Below are 22612 nucleotides of genomic sequence, written 5' to 3'. Positions count from 1 at the left end.
ATAATATTTTTAAATAATAATAATAATAATAATAATAATAATAGTGATAATCATTACCATAAAATTGATATCAAAATGGAGTAGAATTAAGATTTAGTGAGTGAGTGAGTATAACAAAAACTTGAAAAGATTAACTAAATCAATTAGATTCCACAGGTTCAGTGACTTCAGCTGGAGTTTCATCTTCATTTTTGACTGGAACTGGTTCTGGGTTAAATTGGATCATAAATTGGTCTAAATCATTACCGACAAATGTTTTTTGAATGGAAACAACAGTAGTAGATTCGGATGGAGCAGAAGCTTCCCAATTCTTAGAACGGACGAAGTAATTATCTAAGATGCTGGCATTTAATTCAGGACTTTGTTCAGTAACATTTTGTTCACCAAAAGCGGATGACTGCAGTTCACCAAAAGCAATTTCGACGGCAGCATTTTGATTAAATGTGATTTCTCTCAAAGCAGCCATGATAATATTCGCATCACCATTAAATGATAAATTAACAATTCTATAAAATTTAGCAATTACTGATAATGGAGCGTAACCATCCTTTGATAATTTTTCCTTTAGGAAAGTATCTTTGGCTAAGTTTTCTTCACTGAAATAGTATTCGATTTGTCTAGCAACATTGTTGACAGCCATGATTATTGGTTGAAGAGAGTATTCAGATTGATGCATTTGTTTGTTTTGTGGACGGAAGCCAGTGCGTGATTGTCTTTGACCGTTGAATGGTCTCTTCTTTGGGAAACCATTGCCCATGTCTTGTTTTCCATCATTCTGGTCTTGGTTTTCATTAAATTTACTGTTGTTTTCATTGAAATCATTTTTCTTATTCTCATTTTGTTGACTAGTTGGTTTAACTGGCTTCTTGGTTTTGTTTCTGTTACCATTGTTACTTTTACCGTTCTTACCATTTCTTCTGACAACGTTGTTATTACCATTATTACCGGAACTCTTCTTTGAGCCGGCAACTACGATGGAAGCTTTAATTGGGGTCCATTTAGTATTACTGCTTGTTTTTATTGTTGGCATTGAAGTGTTTTTAGCATTATCTTTATTTAAAGAACTGATGTCAATGGTAGTAACTGGGATGCTGTTTGAAACAACATTCCATGGAGAGCTCTTAGGAACAGGAGCAGGAGTTAAGACTGGTTCAGGTTTCTTAACTTCTTCAACAGGCTTAGCAACAGCAATATCGGTGGACATTTTTTTTCTTTCCTTTGTAAGTATTATTTCTGCTTGTAGTCTCTTTCAGGAACTTTTGAACTCTTCTTGCTATGATATGGGGGAGCTATTTAAATAATCATATGATAATAAATTTAAAAGAGAATTTATATAAACTGCTATATATGCAATCGAGAGCACGTCCAAGAATGAAGTAAGAAACGAGAAACAAATCATCGATCAATGCAAAAAAATTTTGAAAGCACAGGGATGAGAGAGTGTGTGTGTTAAAGAGATCGAAAAAAACTTACCATATGATTGAAACAAATACTATCTCAACCACTACTAGGAATCAGCTGAAGTTATTTCGTTCCATAAACCTACCTACTTTTAGAACATAAATCATACTTAAAACTCATCTATTAAGAGAAGATAACCTCAACAGTAGATATTTAGTGCAAGACACCTGTCCAACTAGCCAGCCTCTGTCTAGCTCCAGTCTGCAATGAACAGACGTTTCTGCCTAGCGCTCAGATGGCCAGTCTATCTGCTCTGCCTAGTCAACCGCTCATCGGCACCCATCGGCCCCCCATCCAGCATACGGAACGAAAGATTTCAGTGAAATAAAACTTTTCAATCACACCGTTCTTCGACCTCTTCTTGGTATGGATGGCTTTTTTGGTTTGTTCATTTACCATTGAAACCCATCTCATCTCAGCTCCTCGCGCCTTTGTGAAAATTTTCCAAAAAACGCGATGACCTGCAAGTAGCTTTTTTGGCGATGAGATGAGGTTTGGAGATGAGATGAAGCTTATCAGATTGACTGACGTGGATTTTGATATAAGTTACCAATTACAGATATGCTAAGAGGTTCGTTGCAAGGTTTGCAGTATAGGTAAGATAAAATGTTGCATTATTTACATGTATACTCATTCATGTGCTTGGACAACAAAGAGAATGAGTCCGCGGACTGCCCAGGTGATGTAGTGTTTTTGTGCTGAATGGTAGATGGTATAAGTGATGGTATCGGGAGCAGTAACTGCCTCGTCATCTCTTTGACCTAATGACTATGGTGTCTAAGAAGATAGATGGGAACTTTATGAGCAATACGATTTGAATTGAGTACAGTGTAATTTTCTTGTTGGTTCAGATATGTCTCTTTGGCAAAAAGCCTACAAGAGACTCTAACTAGTAAGTGTAAATATGTCATTTATCTAAATGAATGAATGCCATCGCAACACATGGTATGTACGCCCCGTGTCTTGAATAAAGGGCGTTTAAATTCCATGATATTTTTATTTTCTTGCTTGTGTAGCGTCAGGAACGTTGTGACGTTGTTCCGATAGCTGTGAAATCATAGTTTTGATTGACCGTTTGGAAACACTGAACCAGATAATGATATAGATTCGATGATCAATTGATTAAAGTTTAAAGTTTAGTTGGGCTTCTCTGTGTTATAGTCACTATATATCGAAACTTAAAAAAGAGAGAGAAACATTAAATGACACTTTGAACAATGTGAGAAAATGCCGGTATGTCATACAAACGTAAATAGTAAAAATGTATGTTGTTAAAATACCTGTAACTATACTGTATTCTACGTACTACCTAAAAATCTAGTTTTCAGAAGACTATTGATGCACTGTGGAGTAAAAAAGGAAGATTTGAAAATCTCCATCAATAATGCTGACGGGCCTTGATTTGTATATCTATGATACTAATTAAACATACTTACTCTCGACTGTAATACATAATGTCAATAATACTTTAAATAGGGCCACTTTCTCCATCATTGTTCCGGTATATAAAATTGGAATAAAATAACCATTCGTTTCGAAAAGAGCTCCAAGAAGTAGACTAAGCCAAAGCTTTCTTTAATAACAATTGTAGCTCCCCTGATTTTTTCAATTTTTGTAACTCACTATTGCCACCAACATGCTTGCCATCGATGTATATCTGGGGAACCGTTCTTTGACCATTGATTTGTTGCAAAGTATCTTGAAGTTCCAAACCATCGCTCATACCATCTAACTGCAGAACAAGAGCTTTTTCTTTTGGAACTTTTAATTCATCGAATAAAGTTATTAGAGTATTTTTACAATATGGACAATAACTTTTTGCAGCAACAAATACACTTTTTTGTTTAATCAATGCGTTAACTCTTGCAATACTTTCAGGAGACACTTCCCTTGGTGTAGTTAGAAATCTTCTAAATAAAAATGTTAATACCATAACCACAATTACTAAAGTAAAATCCCAATTCTCAAATGCCATAATATTTCACAAACAACTTTCTTGATCAAAATAAAATAACCAGCTCAGATTACGTTAAGCACATTCAGATCTTTTATTCTTTTAATAAAACGTTATTATAAATTATAAATACTTTACGGAGTCTGACAATGTAATTATTGTTTCACATCCTTTTATATATGCGGTAATTGGCTTTATAAAAATTCCAAATCCCCTTAAAAGAATGTTTGATATAAACTAAAATGAAGTGAAGTAAAGTAAAGTTAAGTTATTTCAATTAAGAATACCAATGCCATGTAACTGATGAGGTATGAATTGTATTACTTTGATATACGTATTAATGATTGCTTACTTAAAAAACTATTTAACTAACTACCATTTTTCTTATGCCTTGATGGAAAATGATTCTGTTGATGATATGCATTGTATTGTTTAATTTTAACTGATATGTTTTTCATAAATCATTAGTATGAAGGGATAACTTTTATTTATCTCTTGGCTTGAATTTCAAAGAAGCACTGTTAACGCAATGTCTTTCATCTGTTGGGTTACCTAATAGTTTATCAAAACCTTCACCTTCGAAGACGTGACCCATATGACCCCCACACTTTGCACAAGTAATTTCAACTCTCTTCATACCGTGACTCAAGTCGGTTATGTGCTTTAATGCGCCTGGAATTTCTTTATAGAATGCTGGCCAACCACACCCAGAATCAAATTTTGTATTACTATCGTAAATTGGAGCCATACAATTACCACACGTATAGATACCATCTCTCTTGTTGTGCAAATAGGCACCAGTGTTTGGTGCTTCAGTACCTTTGTCTCTTAAAATGTGTAAAGCTTCTGGAGATAAATCTTTATTCCAATGCTTATGGATATCTGGGGTTTCTGGTGCGCTCATTTTGTTTGATGGTTGTTGTTGACCTTTAATATTGCCTGTTGAATACTGTTTAGAATAATTACTTAAATTTAAATTTGATAACTTTGAATTAGTAAGTTTTCTTTTCAATAATTCGTTATTCAAAGTAAATTTTATAGGATTCTTTGTAACAAAATATCTGATATTTTGTGAAACTTGGGGTGTTTTGGCTAAATATTTTCCTAAAAACATATCAATTAATGTCGAGTATTGATTAAAGAATAATAAACTAAAGAGAATTATAATTAGAAACCTGACTATATTCGATTTTAGTACTCTATTTATATATTTCATTGAGTATTAATTAATCTTGAATGGATGGTAATTAATCAATTTTATTTCTTATTCTTTATCGAATTGGTCCTTTTGCGGATTTTTAGGGGCTGCTTTAGTCAACTAAGGCAACTACTTCAAAAGATTGTTTTCAATGTTTCGTTATTTTAAAGCCTATTTATGATTAAATTGATTTATTCAGGTCAGAAGTAATTACTGGTTCCATTTAGATATTTGAATTTTACAAACTAAAAATATGTGATAGTTCTCATTATTTATATAGAAAGATCAACTGATCGTGTTGATTGTTACAACAATGTAGCAATTCACCCCTAGCTTTAATATATCCTTGAAATTATGTTGTTACATTACCTTCTTGATACTATTCTATTATTCACTTATATACGAAGATATATTTATATATTCATATTCTCCTATGTTTAAGTTGAAGTTCAACAGGCTGATGCGTAAACCACAATACTTTATTATCAACACAATAATCTAAAGATATGGCTCCTTGTATTCTATTTGTTTTATTTACTTTCTTTTCATGTCATACTTTAAAGGTTTGTTTCTTCAACGGTAGATGTATCTCATTGTGAGCTATCTTTACTTCTTCGCTTGTTCACTTTTACTGTTAAGCTAACTTGTAATCGAATGATCTCCATCTGAATAAGTTGAAGATTTGAACAACTGATTTAAGAATTAGTTATTAAGTATACCTTTCAATGTAAAATTGCTTTTATATGTGTATTTTCTAGTAGTGGTCAGTTTTCTTGGTTTTGTGTTAATTTTGATCCAACTATTTAGCAAATTCAAATATCAGATAGAATCGTGAACATTCGGAATATGTCTAAATACCCAACTACAATGAGCTGCCGTGAGGCATTTGACCAGTTAACATCATGCTATTCAGTAGGAGGTCAATTCAGAAACTACTATAGATATGGTGAATACAATCCATGCTCTAAACAACTTGCAAAATTTAAATTTTGCATAATGAACTCAAAAGACCCTGTAAAAGTACAAGAATGGTACAAGGAACAAATAGAATATAATAAGGAATACAGAGGCTCTTCAGATGATATATGGGAAGAACGATAGATTTGTCCAGTATTGAGCTATATGCAGTTACGACATATGACAGTTTGGAAAAATGCTGGAAGAAACAATCAATGGACTTTAAATTTGAAACTTCAACAGTAAGGTATTCCTTTAGGAAATTAAATCGTATACAAGTTATAATGTAAATAAACTCACTATAGCAGTACTATAATAGCCTAATGGGGTCCTATAGGACCCCATTAGGCTTCGGCTAGTTTAATAAATATTCAAGGTTATTGATGAAATAAATTCAAAGAAGTAGCATAGCGCACTGCTCCAGAAAACGACTAAACGTAACTCAAAGCATGTTAGAACGGTATATATGTATTTAATAAGCACTAATGCTTGTAGGTATACCTATATCTATATTGCTATATCTTTAACAAGTTGATTTCATTAACTCATCATTATATATATGCATAATTTTATAGCCCCGTACTTTTTTGCCGTAGTTAAAACTTTAACATAACGCATCTGAAACTTTTCATTGAACATTTCCTGATCTTCGATTACATTGAATAAGTATATGCTTTAAAATATATATATTGGTTAAAGACTTATAATATCTACTTTTTCTAGGGCGTTAGTTCAATTGACTTTTAGCGTGGTAGAACTAGAGACAAAGATTATTATAAGTTTGCAGATTACAACTTGCGATATTCTTTGGGAAACTGCATCCTATTCTACGATATAGAGGAGAGAGAGGTGTGCATTTGAAACAATGAGTGTTGAAGATAAAGGAAGTGACAACAATGGCATGGTAATCGATGTGAATTGTAGTAAGTGGTCGGCTGAAGATGTTGCCTCTTGGTGCGTATCAACTTTGGATATAGATAACGAAAGCGAACTATATAACAATTTGATTGAACAAGAAATCAGTGGCGATCTATTAAAGGAGCTATCTTTGCAAGATTGCAAAGATCTGTGTGGAAGTGCGAATTTAAAATTGGCAATTAAGTTTAAGTTACAGTTGAACAAACTATTACGCAAAGAAAATGACGAATATCATAAAACACAAAATGAGACTTTGGTATTCTCGTTGGATAACCTATATAGCACATTATCAGTAAAATTGAGAGATTTCCAATCCCAGTATGTTCGCCTACGTATGGATGTGCTAGATGTTGTAAAGAGTTCGAGTAATTCGAATAGCCCTGGCAACTCGGATGCAGGCATGATCGGTGATTTGTATAGATCTAGATCTCAAAATCAATCTAATGGAACATTATCCAATCCTCAGCATCCACATATCAATGATGACAATACTAAAAAAGATCATAGCGAACAATTAAATGGCAAGAACCCCATCCATGCAGTTTCAAGACAAAACTCAACTCTATCGAAAGTAGCTGCAAAAGCACCATCATCATCAAATGGTCTTAATCAAGAAAGCACAGGTCCATCTTCAAATTCAGAACCATTGAAACAACTCCGTGCCTCAAAGGAAGATTCATGTGAAAAGATACTGAGGAATGCAATGAAGAGACACCACTTGAATGAAGAAGATTGGAGACAGTATGTACTTGTAATCTGTTATGGAGACCAAGAGAAGGCACTAGAATTGGATGATAGCCCTGTAGTTACTTTTAAGAACTTGAAAATGCAAGGGTTAAAACCAACAATAATGTTAAGACATAGAGGAGATTTTGAAGAATTCAATGTTGGAGCCGAAGGAAAGACTGCCATTACCCCTGGTGGGAGACTCTAAGGAATCCCTGTAACTAATTCAGACAAAAAATTTTGAATACTTATATATATAAAGTCAATAATATCTAAACAATTTGCATATAATTAAATGAACATTAAAAATAAAAATAACTGTAATAATCATTTACAACTTCGAATCACCAGTATCACCATCACCGTCATCATTAAACGTTATCTTTGTTCGTAAACGAAATCATACTATGTCTTGCGGCGTCGCTTTTAAAAAATATCTGAAACAAGTTTCAAACAAAGTGTCAGCGATGTCAAAGAAAGGACATAAAATCTGAAACTGCACTGACATAGATGTTTAAGGTTCAGGCACTTTCGTATTTATGCTGGATCAAATGCATGCATGCATATATATATATATGTATGTATGTATGTATGTATGAGTTTGGGTTATATGTAACCATGAATCTGGTCTTTTTATGCCAGTTGGACCTTCCATAAAAGGGTTTTCAACTTAGTGGTGAGTAAATTGCGTATTGTTACGGTTATCTTAAATTAGAGGTAGTAGCTCTAAGTAGGAATCGTAAAAATATATGGTTTAAAGATAGACTGAAAATAGTTAATATATTCCAATGGTGTCTTTACTCTCATTAAAAGTGCCTAATACTATTGTAAACTCAGACACAGGTCTGAATTCAGTAACTGCTATTGATACAAGTTCGTCATCTAACCAGATAGGATTAATTATTGGGTTACCTGTAGGGTTCGTTTGTTTTTGTATTATTTTAATTCTTATTTACTTCTATATGAGGAAATATAACTATTCAATTGCTAAAGATACTTCACCTAAATCAAGATCTAAAAATTGGTTAACTGAAAAGATTTATACTCAAGATTATCGATCAGATTATTTGAAAAAAAATAGTGACGACATAATTAACAAACAGAATCTTCCTTTTGGACAAAATGTTTCGTCGCATATTGAATATAAAATATTGAACCCTTTGCATAAACATATCCTAACACCAAAGAATGCTGTCCAATCAAATATTTACAAAAATTCTAATGTGGGCTGTGAACTTCAGCAATATAGTGATGAAGCAGAAAAATTATTATATACATCACCACCTAACATATATCATATATCATCGACTTTTCCTTCCATAGGCAAAGATGAAGAGGCCAACATCGATTTTTACAATAATGACAGTCCAAGGTCAAATAATTGGAAATATGACTCTCCTCTTTCAAAATGGTTCATGAGAAGTTCTCTATATCTTAGGGATTTTGGAACCAACGTAAAATGTTCTGATATGAAACTAAAGAAATTAAAATTATTATCACATATCGAAAAAAAGCATGTTGACATAGGAAATGTAGACGAAAGATCGCCAATTTTAGCTTCAGCTGTTGAAAAATACAACTCAGGAGCAATGTTTGAGTTAAATTATTCAGATGAAGACGAAGGCGAGACTAAGGGGGACACTAATATTAATCAACAAATTCTTTATCCAGATAATTCTGGTACATTAATATTTAAAATTGATCCAGTTCCTTCCAGTAAAAAATGTAAGAATAAGCATAAAGGAAATAAAAAAAAGAATAATAAGAAAAAATATAAGAGTCATTTAAAGTATTTAAGATATTTATCTCAACTAAAGCCATTACCTCTCACACCCACTTCAAGATTCATAGTGGGTAAAGTGTTTGGTGTTAAAATAAAATATGAAGCAAAATTAACTGATGAAATTAATATTGATTGTGGTGAACATGTGAGAGTCTTGGCTGTCCACTCTGATGGATGGTGTTTAGTTGAAAAATGTCAATTAAATGGTTCATCTTTATGCAACACAATTGATGAACCGAGAAATATTGATTCGAAATTATATTTGAATGACGAAAGAGGGATTATACCCGGTTATTGTTTAGATGGTTAAAATATATTTAGTAGTTTGGATTCTATAAAGCTATAAAGATATTTATTTTAACAGAATGAAAGGTAGTTGATCTACTGTTAATAAGTTCAAATGTAGATTATCGTTATTCACATTTATTTCTCATTTACTTTAAGCGTATATCTTCACTGGATTATTAATGTATGTCTTTTCAGTTGGAGCTTCTCTTACGGATCCAAAAACTAATTGGGCTACCACATTCCACTCTTGTGGAATATCAAATTGTAAAGCTTCCTTAATCATAGGATTATAATGTTGTAAATGACAACCTAATCCTAATTGTTCTAAAGCAGCCCACGCAGTAATTTGAGCAGCACCATTAGATGTATCTGAGTGGGTAGGGAATACGTGTGCAATAGCAGAGTACTCCTCCTGTAGCTTTTCTATGGTTTTAACATCTGTCATGAATACAATGGTACCAAAGGCTTCATCCCTGGCAGATTCAGGTCTCATTTTAGCAGAAGCACTTGGCATGGCCTTGACGACATTATCCCAGGCTAATTTGTGCGAGTTACCAGTTAGAATAACAGCACGAGTGGATTGGCTATTCAAAGCAGTTGGAATTTCTCTAACCAAAGTTTCTACAAAGTTCTGAACTTTATCAATGGTAACACCATTTGGTAATTCAGGTGATAATTTGTAGATAGTTCTTCTAGAAGCAATAGATTGGATGAAAGAAGCAGCAGACATTTTTTCGAGTTAATATTTTTTTTTAACCTTGATGATTTTGTTAATTTAGCAATAGATATACTAAATTGTTGTTTCTGTTTGATGTTTTCTTTTTTCTTATTCTTTAGAGAAAATAGATTAATACAAATTATAATTGAATTTAATTGATTAAGAATAAATAATTCATCCTTTTATACCTTTTTTAAATCTAGTGCCATTGACGTAAATTATCAATAAACATTGATAATTTACTAATATATATTACAAATACCTCTTGCGATTGAATAGGTACACCCAATTTATTTTTAATATGAATAACATGCCTTATACATTCTGTGATGCTTCATTACAGCTGAATGTCATCACTTTTTATGACCTTAGTAAGATTAATTTCATGTCAAGATCCGGATCTTGCTTCGCACTTAGTTTTTTTAACACGCTGAAAAATACTTTAATTACCTATATAATATTACTAATTCTTTTTCGTAGCAGATAATAAAGAACATCTAGGTTTTTTAATATAATGATTGCAGTTGTTGTGAATAGATGTGAAGTTGATCCAATTTTATAATGATTAGGTATCGTATTCTAAATCATCGAGTTACTTGTGTTTTCTAATATAGTAAGCAAATTGGGGTTCTAGAAGGGCAGAAAATATTTTCTCATTTAAACATTAAACGTCAATGTCTCTTGAGAGTATATATTTATAGGACTTTTTTATTTATATTAGATGACATATAGTTTATAAAGTACAAATATAAATATCTACGTCTCTGTTTATTTGTAAACTTTGACTGGGTTTTCGATAAATGTCTTTTCACCAGCGGGAGCACCAACAGAACCGAATACCAATTGGGCGGCGACCTCCCATTCCTTTGGAACATCAGCTGGTAGAGCTTCTCTGATCATTGTGTTATAATGTTGCAAATTACAACCTAGATTTAGCTGGTGTAAAGCAGTCCAAGTGGAAATTTGGGCGGCACCATTAGCTTGGTCGGCAAAATGTGGAAACATTGCGCTGTAAGCGGGAAATTTTTCTTGTAACCCTTGAATAGTTTTAGAATCAGTCATGAAGATGATAGAACCAAAGGCCTCATCTCTGGCCGATGCTGGTCTCTTCTTAGCATCATCATTTGGCATAGCAGCAACAACTGATTCCCAAGCTTTCTTATGAGCAGCACCGGTCAAGATAATGGCACGAGTGGATTGCGAGTTGAAAGCAGTTGGGACATCCTTAACAATGGATTGAACGATTTCTTGAATCTTTTCAACAGTAACACCAGCAGGTAAAGTCTGTTTCAAGTTGTAGATGGTTCTTCTAGAAGATACGGCTTTGATAATGTGTTCAACAGACATATTTATTTTATATAGTGTATTTTTGTTATACGATTTAATATGAAGTCTTTTTATGTAAAGACGAAAACTGTGAAAATTTTAAGAATAGTAATGAAACGTAATTGACAAACTTAATATATTCAAATATAACTCTATCATCTTTGTAGCTTTTATATAAAACTAATGCATAAATCGAGAAGTTGGCAGCCATCCCTATCTAGTGAGATTTCCATCGACGGCCAATGCATAATTCTTACGAACCGATGGTTCAATGATCGTGTTCCGGACGTTTTACTAATAGTTTTAATGTCTAAAGATATATTTCTATATACAAAACTTTGCAGAAGGAACCATACTCTCGAGATAATTGAAAGAACACCAAGAAAAAAAGTTCGAAATGGTTATTCATTCTTTCTGGTCAAATTTCGAATATTTCTACGGGTTTTTTCAAAGATTTGATGTATTATTCTATCTTACCGAACTTCGAAAGTTCAATTACTTATGAATTAGTAATAATACTATAATAGAACTATTAGAATTAATATAGTGTTATTAGTTGACTAATATATTTTTAATGAGCTAGTAGTTTGTTAATTAATGTAGATTCGAGAAAATGTGATATTCAGCATTAGTGCCTATCGCTGTTATAGTGTGAATTGGCGTAAATTGATTACTGTTCTTATAGAGTTTTCTAATTCAAGAAGATATGTTTTATTGTTTACATTGATAACTTTTATTAAAATAGATATATATGTTCATATAAAATTATGCAAAACTAAAAGTTGATCATATAATTGTACATATATACTCGTGTGTATGAAGTCGTGAAGTACATGAGTATGACGCCGACAAAAAAAGAATAAAAAAGTGAATATATGCTGTTTGTTCGTATTTCATTTCATTATACCAAACGTGCTTGAATGCAGAATATTTAATATCATTGAGATATACTTCTTGAAGGACGTTTAGTTGATTAGGTTTATAGGCGAAAAATGTGTCCTATACTGTAGTGCATAAAAATACATTTGCGTCAATTATCAATTCTTTTGAATATGATGAACGTCAATTATTTTAGATTAGAATTCGGGAAGAAATCTTACTGAAAGTTTCTTTTCAATTACTGCTTCCGGATTTTTTTTGTTCATTCTGCCCAATTTCTAGTATGTTACAAGTTTTAGATTCCTTAACACCAGAAATCTGCAATTCTACGCCATGCTGGACCGTTTCTCAATTTTTCTTTGTATTCTTCATCTTCTTGCTTTAAAATGTTTTCATCAAAAATTTGTCTGTGAGATATCAGGTCAATCTTATCAGCTTTGATATACAACTTCCAGTCTCTATAATAAAGTTTATAACCAAAGTATAGTGCAATTAAAATTGGCATGGCTAAATAACTTTGGAAAAAGTTTTGAGCATCTAATTTGCCTTCATTTAATGGAGCAATAGCAACCCAGAATTGAGCCATTAAAGCTAAAATCATCATAGTAGCAGCGTACAATGAACCATAGACACCGGTCTGGGAATGGAAACCGACTTCACCGATTGATCTACCTTGGACTTTCATGGCATATCTGAATCTTACATGGGACATACAAATAGCGAACCAAGTAAATAATTGAGATAAACCGGAAATAGCCAACAACCAATTGAATACATCAGTTTCCTTTGGAGAGGTTGCACAGAAAGCAATGACACCAAACAATGCCGACATCAGCATTGCTCTTGCTGGTCTACCTTGTCTGTCCACGTAATCGAACCATTTTGGTGCATAACCTTGTTGAGATAAAGATAACAATAGACGAGAACTGGAGTAGAATGCAGAATTACCCACGGATAGTACGGAAAGTAAAATAACCGCATTAATGAAATGTGGCACGACACGTACACCGTGTAATGAGACGGCTAAAACATATGGTGAGGCCTTAACACCTGAACCTGATGAACCTAACAATTGATCAGAATCGTATGGAACTAAGAAACCTAACATGATAATGGAAACTAAGAAAATAAGAACAATTCTGTACAAAACTTTCTTGGCAGCGGATGGAATAGCTTTTCTTGGATTGGATTGTTCAGCGGCAGTTAAAGCAATAAATTCGGTTGCACCAAAAGCAAAAGCCGCAGCGACGAAGGTATCCATAACACCTTTGAACCGGTCGACAGCATGTTCACCTCTAAATGCACCAGGTTCGTGCCAATATTTAGCACCCAAATAACCGTCATTACCAGCACCACCAGCAGTGATGATAATACCTAAGATAAAGAAACCAATCATCATTAGAACTTTACAAACGTTGAAGAAAAACTCTGCCTCAGCATAACCTCTAGCACCAAAAACATTAATACTGATAATTAATACATAAAAAATGATGACGAATACATCGGGATCGACTTTTGTAGTCCAATATTTGATTGTAAGAGATGCTGTGACTAGTTCTAAAGGACAGACACATAACCATTGAAGACAGTAAACCCAAGCGACAGAAAACCCTAAAGCAGGGTCCAGTAAAAACGAAGGATAATTATTGAAACCACCATTTAAATCACTATAGACAACAGCCATTTCACCAGCAGCTTGGATGATACAGTAAAGACAGGAACCCATAATGGAATACCCAATAACCAAAGGAGCTGGACCGGCTGCACTTAAGACCGACGAGTTACCAACTAATAAACCAGTACCGATACCAGTACCTAACGAAATCATAATAACATGTCTTGGTTTAATTGTTTTTTGTAGATCATCTGACTCCGTGTTGTTAACTTTACGGTGTTCTGCGGATGCTACACTTTGCATTATTTCGTCATCTTCTCTTGCTTTAGAGACTGCATGAACTAAAGATGCATGTGAAATTGAAGTTGTAATATCATTTTCCAAATCGTGTAATGCATTTTTGGCATGATCACCTCTTCTAAAAGAGTCAACAAAACTTTTAAAATGACCCTTTGCACCTGTGGACGTAGGTTCTTTGATTGAATTGTTACTTGAAGAATCACCATTCAGTTGACTGTCAAGATATTCGACTTCATTTTCTTGTGACGAAAAGACATGAGCTTCTGCCTTCGTGTCACTCATCTCATACCCAGATTTCGGATCAGACATAGCAGACGTGTTTTTATAGTTCTATATATTGTAAATTAGAGTACTTTTTTTTGTTCTTTTATTTGGTATTATCTCTCCTGATAGACTTTAACAAAACTAAAAGAAATACAAAAAAAATTTTTCACTTCACTTTTTCTTCTTTCAAAGAGCGTCTAATAAATACTTATCTCCAGAAATGAATTATTTTTCAATTACTTTGTAACAACAAATTGAATTTATTCTTCGTAGTACGATGATCAACCCAAACCAAATCAAAAAGAAAAATGTAGCAAGTTTTATAAAAATCGTTTGATTCTAAATAGGAAGCTTACTAAATAATATTTGAATTACTAGTAAAATATAAAATAGCGAAACTGAAAAATTACAAAACAGCAAAACACTGAAAAAGAATGAAAAACTGATACAACCGACATTAGAACAAACCCACGTAGTAAGTAGGTTTGTCCGAGTATAATGCAATGAATCATATCAGAATGGCCAAGAAATATAGATATATGCATATATATATTCATACTTAGTATATCACAATATCAAATGCAAAAGGCATTAAAACATAAAGGAAAAAGCATCATTTTGATGTTGCTGAGAAGAGTATCTATCTATCACCAATTGCCATTATCTTCTATCACTTACCTCAATACAATACAGCAAGACTGTAACTCAAAAGCATATAACAAAAGTATACTCTACATTTTTTTTTGCTTATGGGCTTGGCCTGGCTGTTAGTAGCATTGCGTTTATCGTATGTATAGCGAATATATATTTAACTATGGTGCTGGAAACGAAATTCGTCAATGGGATTTATGGCGATGTCAATGTACAGCAAAGAAAAAAGGAACGATCGTGTTTTGACCCCAGTGTGTGCGGTTGGTTCACTGGCAAATTCTTGTGATTTCCAAATACAGTGTTTACGAAAACGAAAAACGTACGAAATGCAAGAAACGTGATAAAGTGCCCCGACAAGAGGGTGAGAAAATGCGCAGCACGAAAACGACAGATAAAATTCGTCATTTTTTTATTTTAAATTTCGGAGTCCCTGCGTGTTTTTGTCTGTTGCCGCAACGGTCAGTGTGCGTTCGAGGGTCTCGCGTGTGGGTGCGGGTGCGGGTGCGGGTGCGTGCGGCATCGTCTAGTGATCGTAGTCCAAAGTGCGAAAACACAGGCATGCCTCTAGTGGGAAAAAGCAATAAAAAACGGCATCAACCCTTATCTTTTGGTGCCGTAATCTTCCGAGAATTATGATCGAGCGCACGGCGCTTTTAACGGTAATGTTTCCTTGCCCTGGTGGGATCATCCGCCACTCTCATTGGTTGGATCTCGATAAGCAATCTTGGCTCATTTCGCCGGCGCTTCTTCATGTCCGTGGAATGTCCGGTTATGTGTTTTTTTATGGCAATGGCCCGAACACACACACACAATTTACGAAACGGATAAGCTGGCAAGTGACAGTTAACGAAACGAGTACTTACATGGCTGTAATATTATAGTTAAACTAAGCTATGTATTTATGTTTGAAGAATTTATTTGAAGAATTTATTTGAAGAATTTATTTGAATGGCCTAACGCGGCAATTGTTGTTGATTGATATAAAAACTTAGGAACGGTATAAAAAGAAATATAAGAATGACAATGGCAATGGGAACGCATCTCTCTTGGCGTAAACGGTACGCTTTTCATATGCTGTTGCACTTACTTCTGCATGCCAGGGTCCCTTGTCAAATGCTCATTGGCTGGGTAGAATCCCCAGGTGTACTGGACAGCTTCGCTTACCTTGATGCCCATCTCCTCGGACCACTGGTTCACCAGCCCGGGGTTCTCCAAGAATGGGCGGCCAACGAGCAGGATGTCTAGGTCCTCGTCGTTGATCAATTTTTCCGCTTCTTTGGCGGAATGGACACCTCCCGGCGAGGCCACCTTTAGCTTGCTTGTCTTCTGTTTTATTAACTTGATCTTGTTGGATAAGCTCTCCATGGGTGCTGTCATCTCATTCACATGGTGTCCGCCTCCGGTCACATCCACGACGTCGACTCCGCACTTGTAGAGATGGTGGCTCAGGTTGATGGTGTCTTCGATAGTCCACTCCTCGCTCTTTTCATTTTCCAGCGACGACATCGTGCCTGAGAGTCGCAAAAATAGAGGCACGCCATTGCCGATCTCTTTCCGTACCTCAGTGACTACTTCGTTGAGCAGACGGCATCTGTTGGCAAATGACGAGCCGCCGTACTCGTCGGTACGATGGTTCGTGTTCTTGTTCAAAAACTCACTTATCAAGTTTCCGTGTCCACCTTGAATCTCAATGAAATCGTAATGGGCAACGTTGACCGCCAAGTTAGCAGCATGGCCCCATCTTCTCACAATTTCCTTTATTGATTTCTTGTCCAGTTCGGCAGGCTTGTATAACGAGTCGATTTCGTTCCCGGTGGCGGTCATCTCTTTCTTGCACCCACAATGCCCTAACTGCACGCCGATTTTGCAGTTCTGACTGTGTGCGAATTCAACAATCTTTTCGTAATGCTTGTCGGCAAGATATTTGTTCCATATGCCTAGGTCATTTGAGGAGATCATACCTGCCTCGTCCACTCCGGTGCATTCTACGATGATCATTCCGCATCCACGTGAAGCCCAGGCACCATAGTGCACTTGGTGGAACTCAGTAGGCTCATGATTATTTGAGGAGTACGTACACATGGGCGAAACACCAATCCTATTTGGAAAAACTGTATCCCGGATAGCTAATGGGTGAAATAGTTTAGGTGGAGCCAAGTTTTCACCTTTCAAAGAATCATTATAAGTCACAAATTGACCTAAAACTGGTTGTTCGGGTGTAAAAAAGTGACAGTTTGGAGCAGGTTTTACTGTTAGAGTCGACATTACGGTTATTTCGTTGCTGTTGATAATAATTAGTGTAAATATTTCTTATATGCGTGGTATTGTCGTTATGTAATCACATCAATGAAAGCAGAATATAAAGTTCTTAACAAATAAATTTCACAATTTGTATTTATATAAGTGACATGTATCACGGATTTAGCCTTTGGTTATGAGGTTATGAGGATGATCATTTGTGAGGTGCTGGAATTACCTACTTGAGGTTCGATAGAGTTTTTATTTCTACTTTGGGAAATTTGGATTGGCTATTTAATGACATTGCGGTTTGCTAAATCAATGCCTGTTGACCTCAACCCCTTATTGCGAAATATTACAACCTTATACATTCCCTAAGGTATTATAATTAGTTTGATGGGACCCTTTAGTTTTTGTAGTTATCAGTAAAAATTGCTTAACTATGTTGTTTTTTTTATATTTATTCTTGGAGCAAAGCACTTCCCGTTGGGAAGAATTGAAAAATAATTATAAAATATGTTCCGACTAAATATAAAATATATAGAAATTTGGTTTTATTTTTAAAGATTTTAGTTTTATAATTTAATGTGTAAATTATTGCCAAGAATATAAGAGTTATAACAGAAGTTATAGCATCATATGATCCATTTACTTGGAGAGACAAACTAGAAGCAGTAGGATTGAACGAAATTCAAGATTTATAAACGAATCGTTCAGTTAATCCAGTCTATCCATCGTCTAACTCTTTCGCTTGATATCTCTTTTAGTAAACCAATTAAAATAAACTGAAATGTAAACGGAACAGAAGCTGAGAATACCAAGTCTCAAAGTGGAGCGGTGCTTAATAGTATTCTAATAGTATGTACTATTTATAGTTTATGTAGTAAGAGAACCTATCGGATTAAATATTATAATCATTAGCTAGTAAATATGAACATTAACGAACAACCCAACTACCAAGGCGATGTCAATAAAATTGAACCTGTCACTTTTTTAACGCTTATTTCTCCACCCTAACAGTTGTAGTTGTAAAATTATCCAAAATAGACTTTTATAAATCTGATAGCATCGTTAGATTTTATTTTGTGGAGACACAAACACATAACCAGCAACAGGACCAATGGTATTGATGTTGACTGGATGGTTAAGTTGTTCGTTAGTATTCATAGTTAGCAGGTAACGATTACAATATTTAATCTAATTCGTCCTGTTATTAGTATATTTAATACAACTCTATGTAAAATTTAGATGACCTCTTTATATATGAAGTTATCTGATAGTTGAATGAACACTTACATATATTCATTCATTCCCCTAAGATCGTTTTTACTGTATTGCACATCTGTGTTTATCACATAACCATATATATTTCATAGTGAAAAATTTTCATTTATTCTTTAGCAAATTGTACTAGACCTTTCTATCCAATTAGTAAGTGAGCAGTTGTTTCTGAACTCAAGGTGTCATAAACACTTAGTTCTGTCACATACACTACCATAATTCTGACATTGCACGATAGATAAACTGAATAAACTAAAAGATCGTTTATTAATCTTAAACTTCGTTTAACGCTACTACTTGCAATTTGTCTTTACAACTAATGAATCATAGACCCCATAACTTCTGTTATAAATCTAAGATTCCTGACAATTCCTGACATATTTAACTTGCTATTGCAGTTACTGTCGTTAGTTTTCTATTTTCTTGAGTCGGTTTATATATCCTCTTTTAGTATTTTTCATAACAATTAGCGGTTGTTTGGCCGAGCGGTCTAAGGCGCCTGATTCAAGTATTGGTTTATTTGGCTACAGTTACACTGTGGGAATACTCAGGTATCGTAAGATGCAAGAGTTCGAATCTCTTAGCAACCATTAATTTTTTTGCTTTTTGTTTTTGGTTGTCACATGCTTTACCTCTGGATGAGTTAGTTAATTTTATGTCAACAAAAATTTAACTCTAAAAGTTAGCAAATTAACTGTCATTAAAAAGGAGCTATTTAAGACTTGAATTATACACACAGATTCAAGTCGTCTTCTATTATAAAACAATATTAATTGCATTCGCATTCATACCGAATATAAGTGACTATCAATAGTAAATTTTTACACCTAATTCTCCCAAATGAATTAAGTTAGTTAAAGCGATAACTTAATCAATTATCAAAATTTAATGTTATTATTTAAGGATACTTCAATGGTATTTACCTTTTTCTTTCTTGTTAGTCTATTTTTTATAGTTAAAGTAGATGCAACATATGAAAGCCATTCTGATAAATCACCATACATTTTCGATTTTACTATTAAAAGAAAGAAAGTTTTATACAATAATGATAATGAAAAGATAATATTATCCATTAATAATAGTAATGATACATATGGTCCAACGATTAAAGTAAAACCAAATGATGAAGTACGCATAAGAGTAACTAATCTTATTTGCAATGAGCAAGAATTGGCAAAAGGAGCTAATGGTAAAAGTAAGATATGGCAGGATTATTGTCAAGCATCATTACATTTTCATGGCTTAATCAATATTGGAAATAAAGTTGATGGTGTACCAAATTTAACTCAGAAGCCAATTGAGAATGGTGAATCTTATTGGTATAATTTCACTATTCCAGAAGATACGTGTGGGACTTTTTGGTACCATTCTCACTCTAGTGTACAATATGGAGATGGTGTAAGGGGATTAATTATTGTGAACTGCGTTGAATATGACACATTGAAGAATAATATAATAAATCATCTAGAAATTTTTGGAACATCGACATTGCAGAGTAAGTCATTGCTCTTCGCAGATAAAAATGTTTTATCTTCGACAACCTTCATACCCAAAAAATTTGATGATGTTACTAAAGAACATAATATTTTGTTAAGTGATTGGTATCACGAACGTACCATTGACATACTGGAGAAAGATGTGCTAGTAGATGATGGTACCAATGACCCTCGTTTTGAGTCTTCATTGATTAATGGAGTGGTTGAGAATAATGTACAAATGAAAATTCTTGAAAGCAATACTAAATATTTGATTTTACGACTATTGAATTCCGGGACCTCGGGGACTCAGGTGTTCCATATACCTAATAAAAAATTAATCATTTTTGAAACTGATGGAACTCTGTTGAACCCGTATGTAACAGATACTCTTACAATGGCAGTTGGACAACGATATTCTGTTTTAATCAAAATAGAGGACGAGGATAAAAATGAAGGGTTTCCAATAGTCAAAGGTATCAATGGTTGTAACAAGATGATGGGCTACGTCACTAAAACATTTTGGTTTACTCCAATTGAAAATGAATCCACTATAACTCAGAATGTTGAGACCTATATTCAAGAAAATCAATCTAACAACATAAGGATATCCAAATTACCAAACTTCAATAATGACGAATTATATAAAGAATATGATAATGCAAAAGACGGTGAAATTTGGAAGAGTAACAACGATCACTCTTTGAAGCGAATAGAGTTATTCTATGATAATTATAAAGCTGAGAATACTTACAAGGTTAATGACAAAACATTTGAAGAATATTTAGAGTCTCCCATCATAATTGACAATTCAAATAATACGATTTTGGAGATAATTCTAAATTCTAAAGATCACATGAGACATCCATGGCATTTACATGGATTTAATTTTCAAATAGTCTCTATGGGGAAAGGAACGTTATATAAAAGTGCTATTGTTAATCATAGGACAGATATCGATAGCGTCAAGCAATACTTCCAAGATCTTAAGTACTGGGAAACAAGTCGTAAATCACCATTAATTCGTGATAGCATTAATATCAAGGGACATTCATTTGTTGTTCTTAGAGTTAATTTGACAAATTTAACAAAGAAACAACTAGGGAAATGGTTACTTCATTGTCATGTTGAATGGCATGTATCCAAGGGACTTGGTGCTGTGTTCCAAATCACAAACACAAGCACAGCCACTCCAAATAATGGATCAAATAACAAGCCAATCTCTATCGACACAATGACAACCAAGATCAAAGTATTAACAATATATTGCATTCTAATTTGCTTAATAAACTACTACATTTATATAAAGTTCATATAAAAGTCATACAATCATAATAATATAAGCGCTTATCTCGTTTAAAGCTATAACTATTTGAGAAAGACAAAGTCACATGCTTAAACCTAACCAGTGTAAGGAAACGTACAATATATACAATTGTCGTAATAAGAAACGAGAAACCGGAAACGTATCAGTACAAGGACAATGACATTCTTGAAAAAAAGTTTATTCATGTTACAGACACACACATGCACAGAGCGGAAGCACACGGAAGATATATATTACTACTAAGAAATGTCCTAATTTCGGATATATATATGTATACATATATAGAGAGAGAGCATGGTGGTGGTTGGGGGTAATAACAGACAATGAGGGTCTTGGGACGGATACGTAGACAATGGCATGTCATGTCTCGGATAAATGGGAAGAGATCTGCCATGGTATGGTAGGGTATGAAAAAAGGACAAACCAACACTTAAAAAGAGTTCGCTGGACATTTTTCCACGACGAAATAAAATGTCCTAAAAACCGAAACAGAGACAAAAGCAGACAGACGGGGAAAGAGCGAGAGAGAGAGACGACGGTGTGAAACATAGGCACAGGCGTACAGCTTCTCTCTGCATATATGTCTATTCCTATTAAGTAACCGATATAATATTTTATCCTTTACACTGTTCGTGTCTCCGAGAAAAGCCGACGGTGAAAAGACGGATTTCCATGAAATAGTGTGCTCTGCTCAGTGAACTTCCGTGGACGTGGACACACACACCGAGAAACACCCGTCCGCGTCTTCTTTGGCGACACCCTTAATTTTTTTTCGCTTGCCCATTTGGCCCGAGTGACAGAGCCAGAAGAGAAAAGCAGGGGGGGAAGAAGATAACGGATGCTATGGTGCGCGTCTGGTGGGTATATATGTGTATATATATGCGCTACGTCAGGTCATGTGCACCGTTTTGTTAATTTTCGTGGCTTATGATATTATTGACATGCAAAAGCAGGAAAGAAACAGGCAGACCAGAGGGAACAGTGAGCAGTCGTTATTGAATGGCATAATTGGCGCACCAACGTCAGGGTTATTTTGTTGGAGGAAGATAAGAGACGTTCGGAACCTACCCCGCCCACTTGATTTTTTAAGGACAAAATAACTCTTTTCTTAGTCTGCGATCATACACGTTTTTGTTTGCAAGTGTGTAAGAGATAAAGAGAACGGTTAAAGTTCTAGCCCATTTTATCTGGTCTTGCAATTTCTGTGTTTTTGTGCTCTCCAAAAAAACACAAAACACAAAACACAAAAACTA

General features: G+C 34.3%; 11 protein-coding genes and 1 non-coding gene across 12 annotated transcripts; 5 read left to right on the top strand and 7 right to left on the bottom strand.

Annotated features, from left to right (window-relative positions):
- Nucleotides 1-139: 139 nt before the first annotated feature.
- Nucleotides 140-1204, bottom strand: TPHA0B04830 (uncharacterized protein; the record flags this gene model as incomplete). Its single annotated transcript, XM_003684538.1, has 1 exon — nt 140-1204. One exon carries the CDS (start codon nt 1202-1204, stop codon nt 140-142), a length of 1065 nt encoding a protein of 354 aa, XP_003684586.1.
- A 1815-nt stretch (nt 1205-3019) lies between these two features.
- Nucleotides 3020-3436, bottom strand: TPHA0B04820 (glutaredoxin; the record flags this gene model as incomplete). The annotated part of the gene is made up of 1 exon (XM_003684537.1): nt 3020-3436. The coding sequence occupies one exon, from the start codon at nt 3434-3436 to the stop codon at nt 3020-3022; it is 417 nt and encodes a 138-aa protein (XP_003684585.1).
- A 463-nt stretch (nt 3437-3899) lies between these two features.
- On the bottom strand, nt 3900-4631 carry MXR2 (peptide-methionine (R)-S-oxide reductase; the record flags this gene model as incomplete). The annotated part of the gene is made up of 1 exon (XM_003684536.1): nt 3900-4631. One exon carries the CDS (start codon nt 4629-4631, stop codon nt 3900-3902), a length of 732 nt encoding a protein of 243 aa, XP_003684584.1.
- An 828-nt stretch (nt 4632-5459) lies between these two features.
- EMI1 (Emi1p) lies at nt 5460-5714 on the top strand (the record flags this gene model as incomplete). Its single annotated transcript, XM_003684535.1, has 1 exon — nt 5460-5714. One exon carries the CDS (start codon nt 5460-5462, stop codon nt 5712-5714), a length of 255 nt encoding a protein of 84 aa, XP_003684583.1.
- Nucleotides 5715-6435: 721 nt separating this feature from the next.
- Nucleotides 6436-7422, top strand: STE50 (Ste50p; the record flags this gene model as incomplete). Its single annotated transcript, XM_003684534.1, has 1 exon — nt 6436-7422. One exon carries the CDS (start codon nt 6436-6438, stop codon nt 7420-7422), a length of 987 nt encoding a protein of 328 aa, XP_003684582.1.
- A 580-nt stretch (nt 7423-8002) lies between these two features.
- FUS1 (Fus1p) lies at nt 8003-9307 on the top strand (the record flags this gene model as incomplete). Its single annotated transcript, XM_003684533.1, has 1 exon — nt 8003-9307. The coding sequence occupies one exon, from the start codon at nt 8003-8005 to the stop codon at nt 9305-9307; it is 1305 nt and encodes a 434-aa protein (XP_003684581.1).
- Nucleotides 9308-9436: 129 nt separating this feature from the next.
- On the bottom strand, nt 9437-10015 carry TPHA0B04770 (uncharacterized protein; the record flags this gene model as incomplete). The annotated part of the gene is made up of 1 exon (XM_003684532.1): nt 9437-10015. The coding sequence occupies one exon, from the start codon at nt 10013-10015 to the stop codon at nt 9437-9439; it is 579 nt and encodes a 192-aa protein (XP_003684580.1).
- Nucleotides 10016-10771: 756 nt separating this feature from the next.
- On the bottom strand, nt 10772-11350 carry TPHA0B04760 (nitroreductase family protein; the record flags this gene model as incomplete). Its single annotated transcript, XM_003684531.1, has 1 exon — nt 10772-11350. One exon carries the CDS (start codon nt 11348-11350, stop codon nt 10772-10774), a length of 579 nt encoding a protein of 192 aa, XP_003684579.1.
- Nucleotides 11351-12512: 1162 nt separating this feature from the next.
- On the bottom strand, nt 12513-14432 carry TPHA0B04750 (amino acid permease; the record flags this gene model as incomplete). Its single annotated transcript, XM_003684530.1, has 1 exon — nt 12513-14432. One exon carries the CDS (start codon nt 14430-14432, stop codon nt 12513-12515), a length of 1920 nt encoding a protein of 639 aa, XP_003684578.1.
- A 1689-nt stretch (nt 14433-16121) lies between these two features.
- On the bottom strand, nt 16122-17303 carry TPHA0B04740 (uncharacterized protein; the record flags this gene model as incomplete). The annotated part of the gene is made up of 1 exon (XM_003684529.1): nt 16122-17303. The coding sequence occupies one exon, from the start codon at nt 17301-17303 to the stop codon at nt 16122-16124; it is 1182 nt and encodes a 393-aa protein (XP_003684577.1).
- Nucleotides 17304-19028: 1725 nt separating this feature from the next.
- On the top strand, nt 19029-19147 carry TPHA0Btrna14L. Its single transcript has 2 exons — nt 19029-19067; nt 19103-19147. It is a non-coding gene; the product is annotated as a tRNA-Leu (tRNA).
- A 298-nt stretch (nt 19148-19445) lies between these two features.
- Nucleotides 19446-21350, top strand: GMC1 (putative oxidoreductase; the record flags this gene model as incomplete). Its single annotated transcript, XM_003684528.1, has 1 exon — nt 19446-21350. One exon carries the CDS (start codon nt 19446-19448, stop codon nt 21348-21350), a length of 1905 nt encoding a protein of 634 aa, XP_003684576.1.
- Between the last annotated feature and the right edge of the window lie 1262 nt (nt 21351-22612).

The sequence above is a fragment of the Tetrapisispora phaffii genome, chromosome 2 (assembly GCF_000236905.1).
Source record: "Tetrapisispora phaffii CBS 4417 chromosome 2, complete genome".
NCBI classification, from domain to species: domain Eukaryota; kingdom Fungi; phylum Ascomycota; class Saccharomycetes; order Saccharomycetales; family Saccharomycetaceae; genus Tetrapisispora; species Tetrapisispora phaffii.
This window is presented reverse-complemented; position numbering and strand designations above follow the sequence as displayed.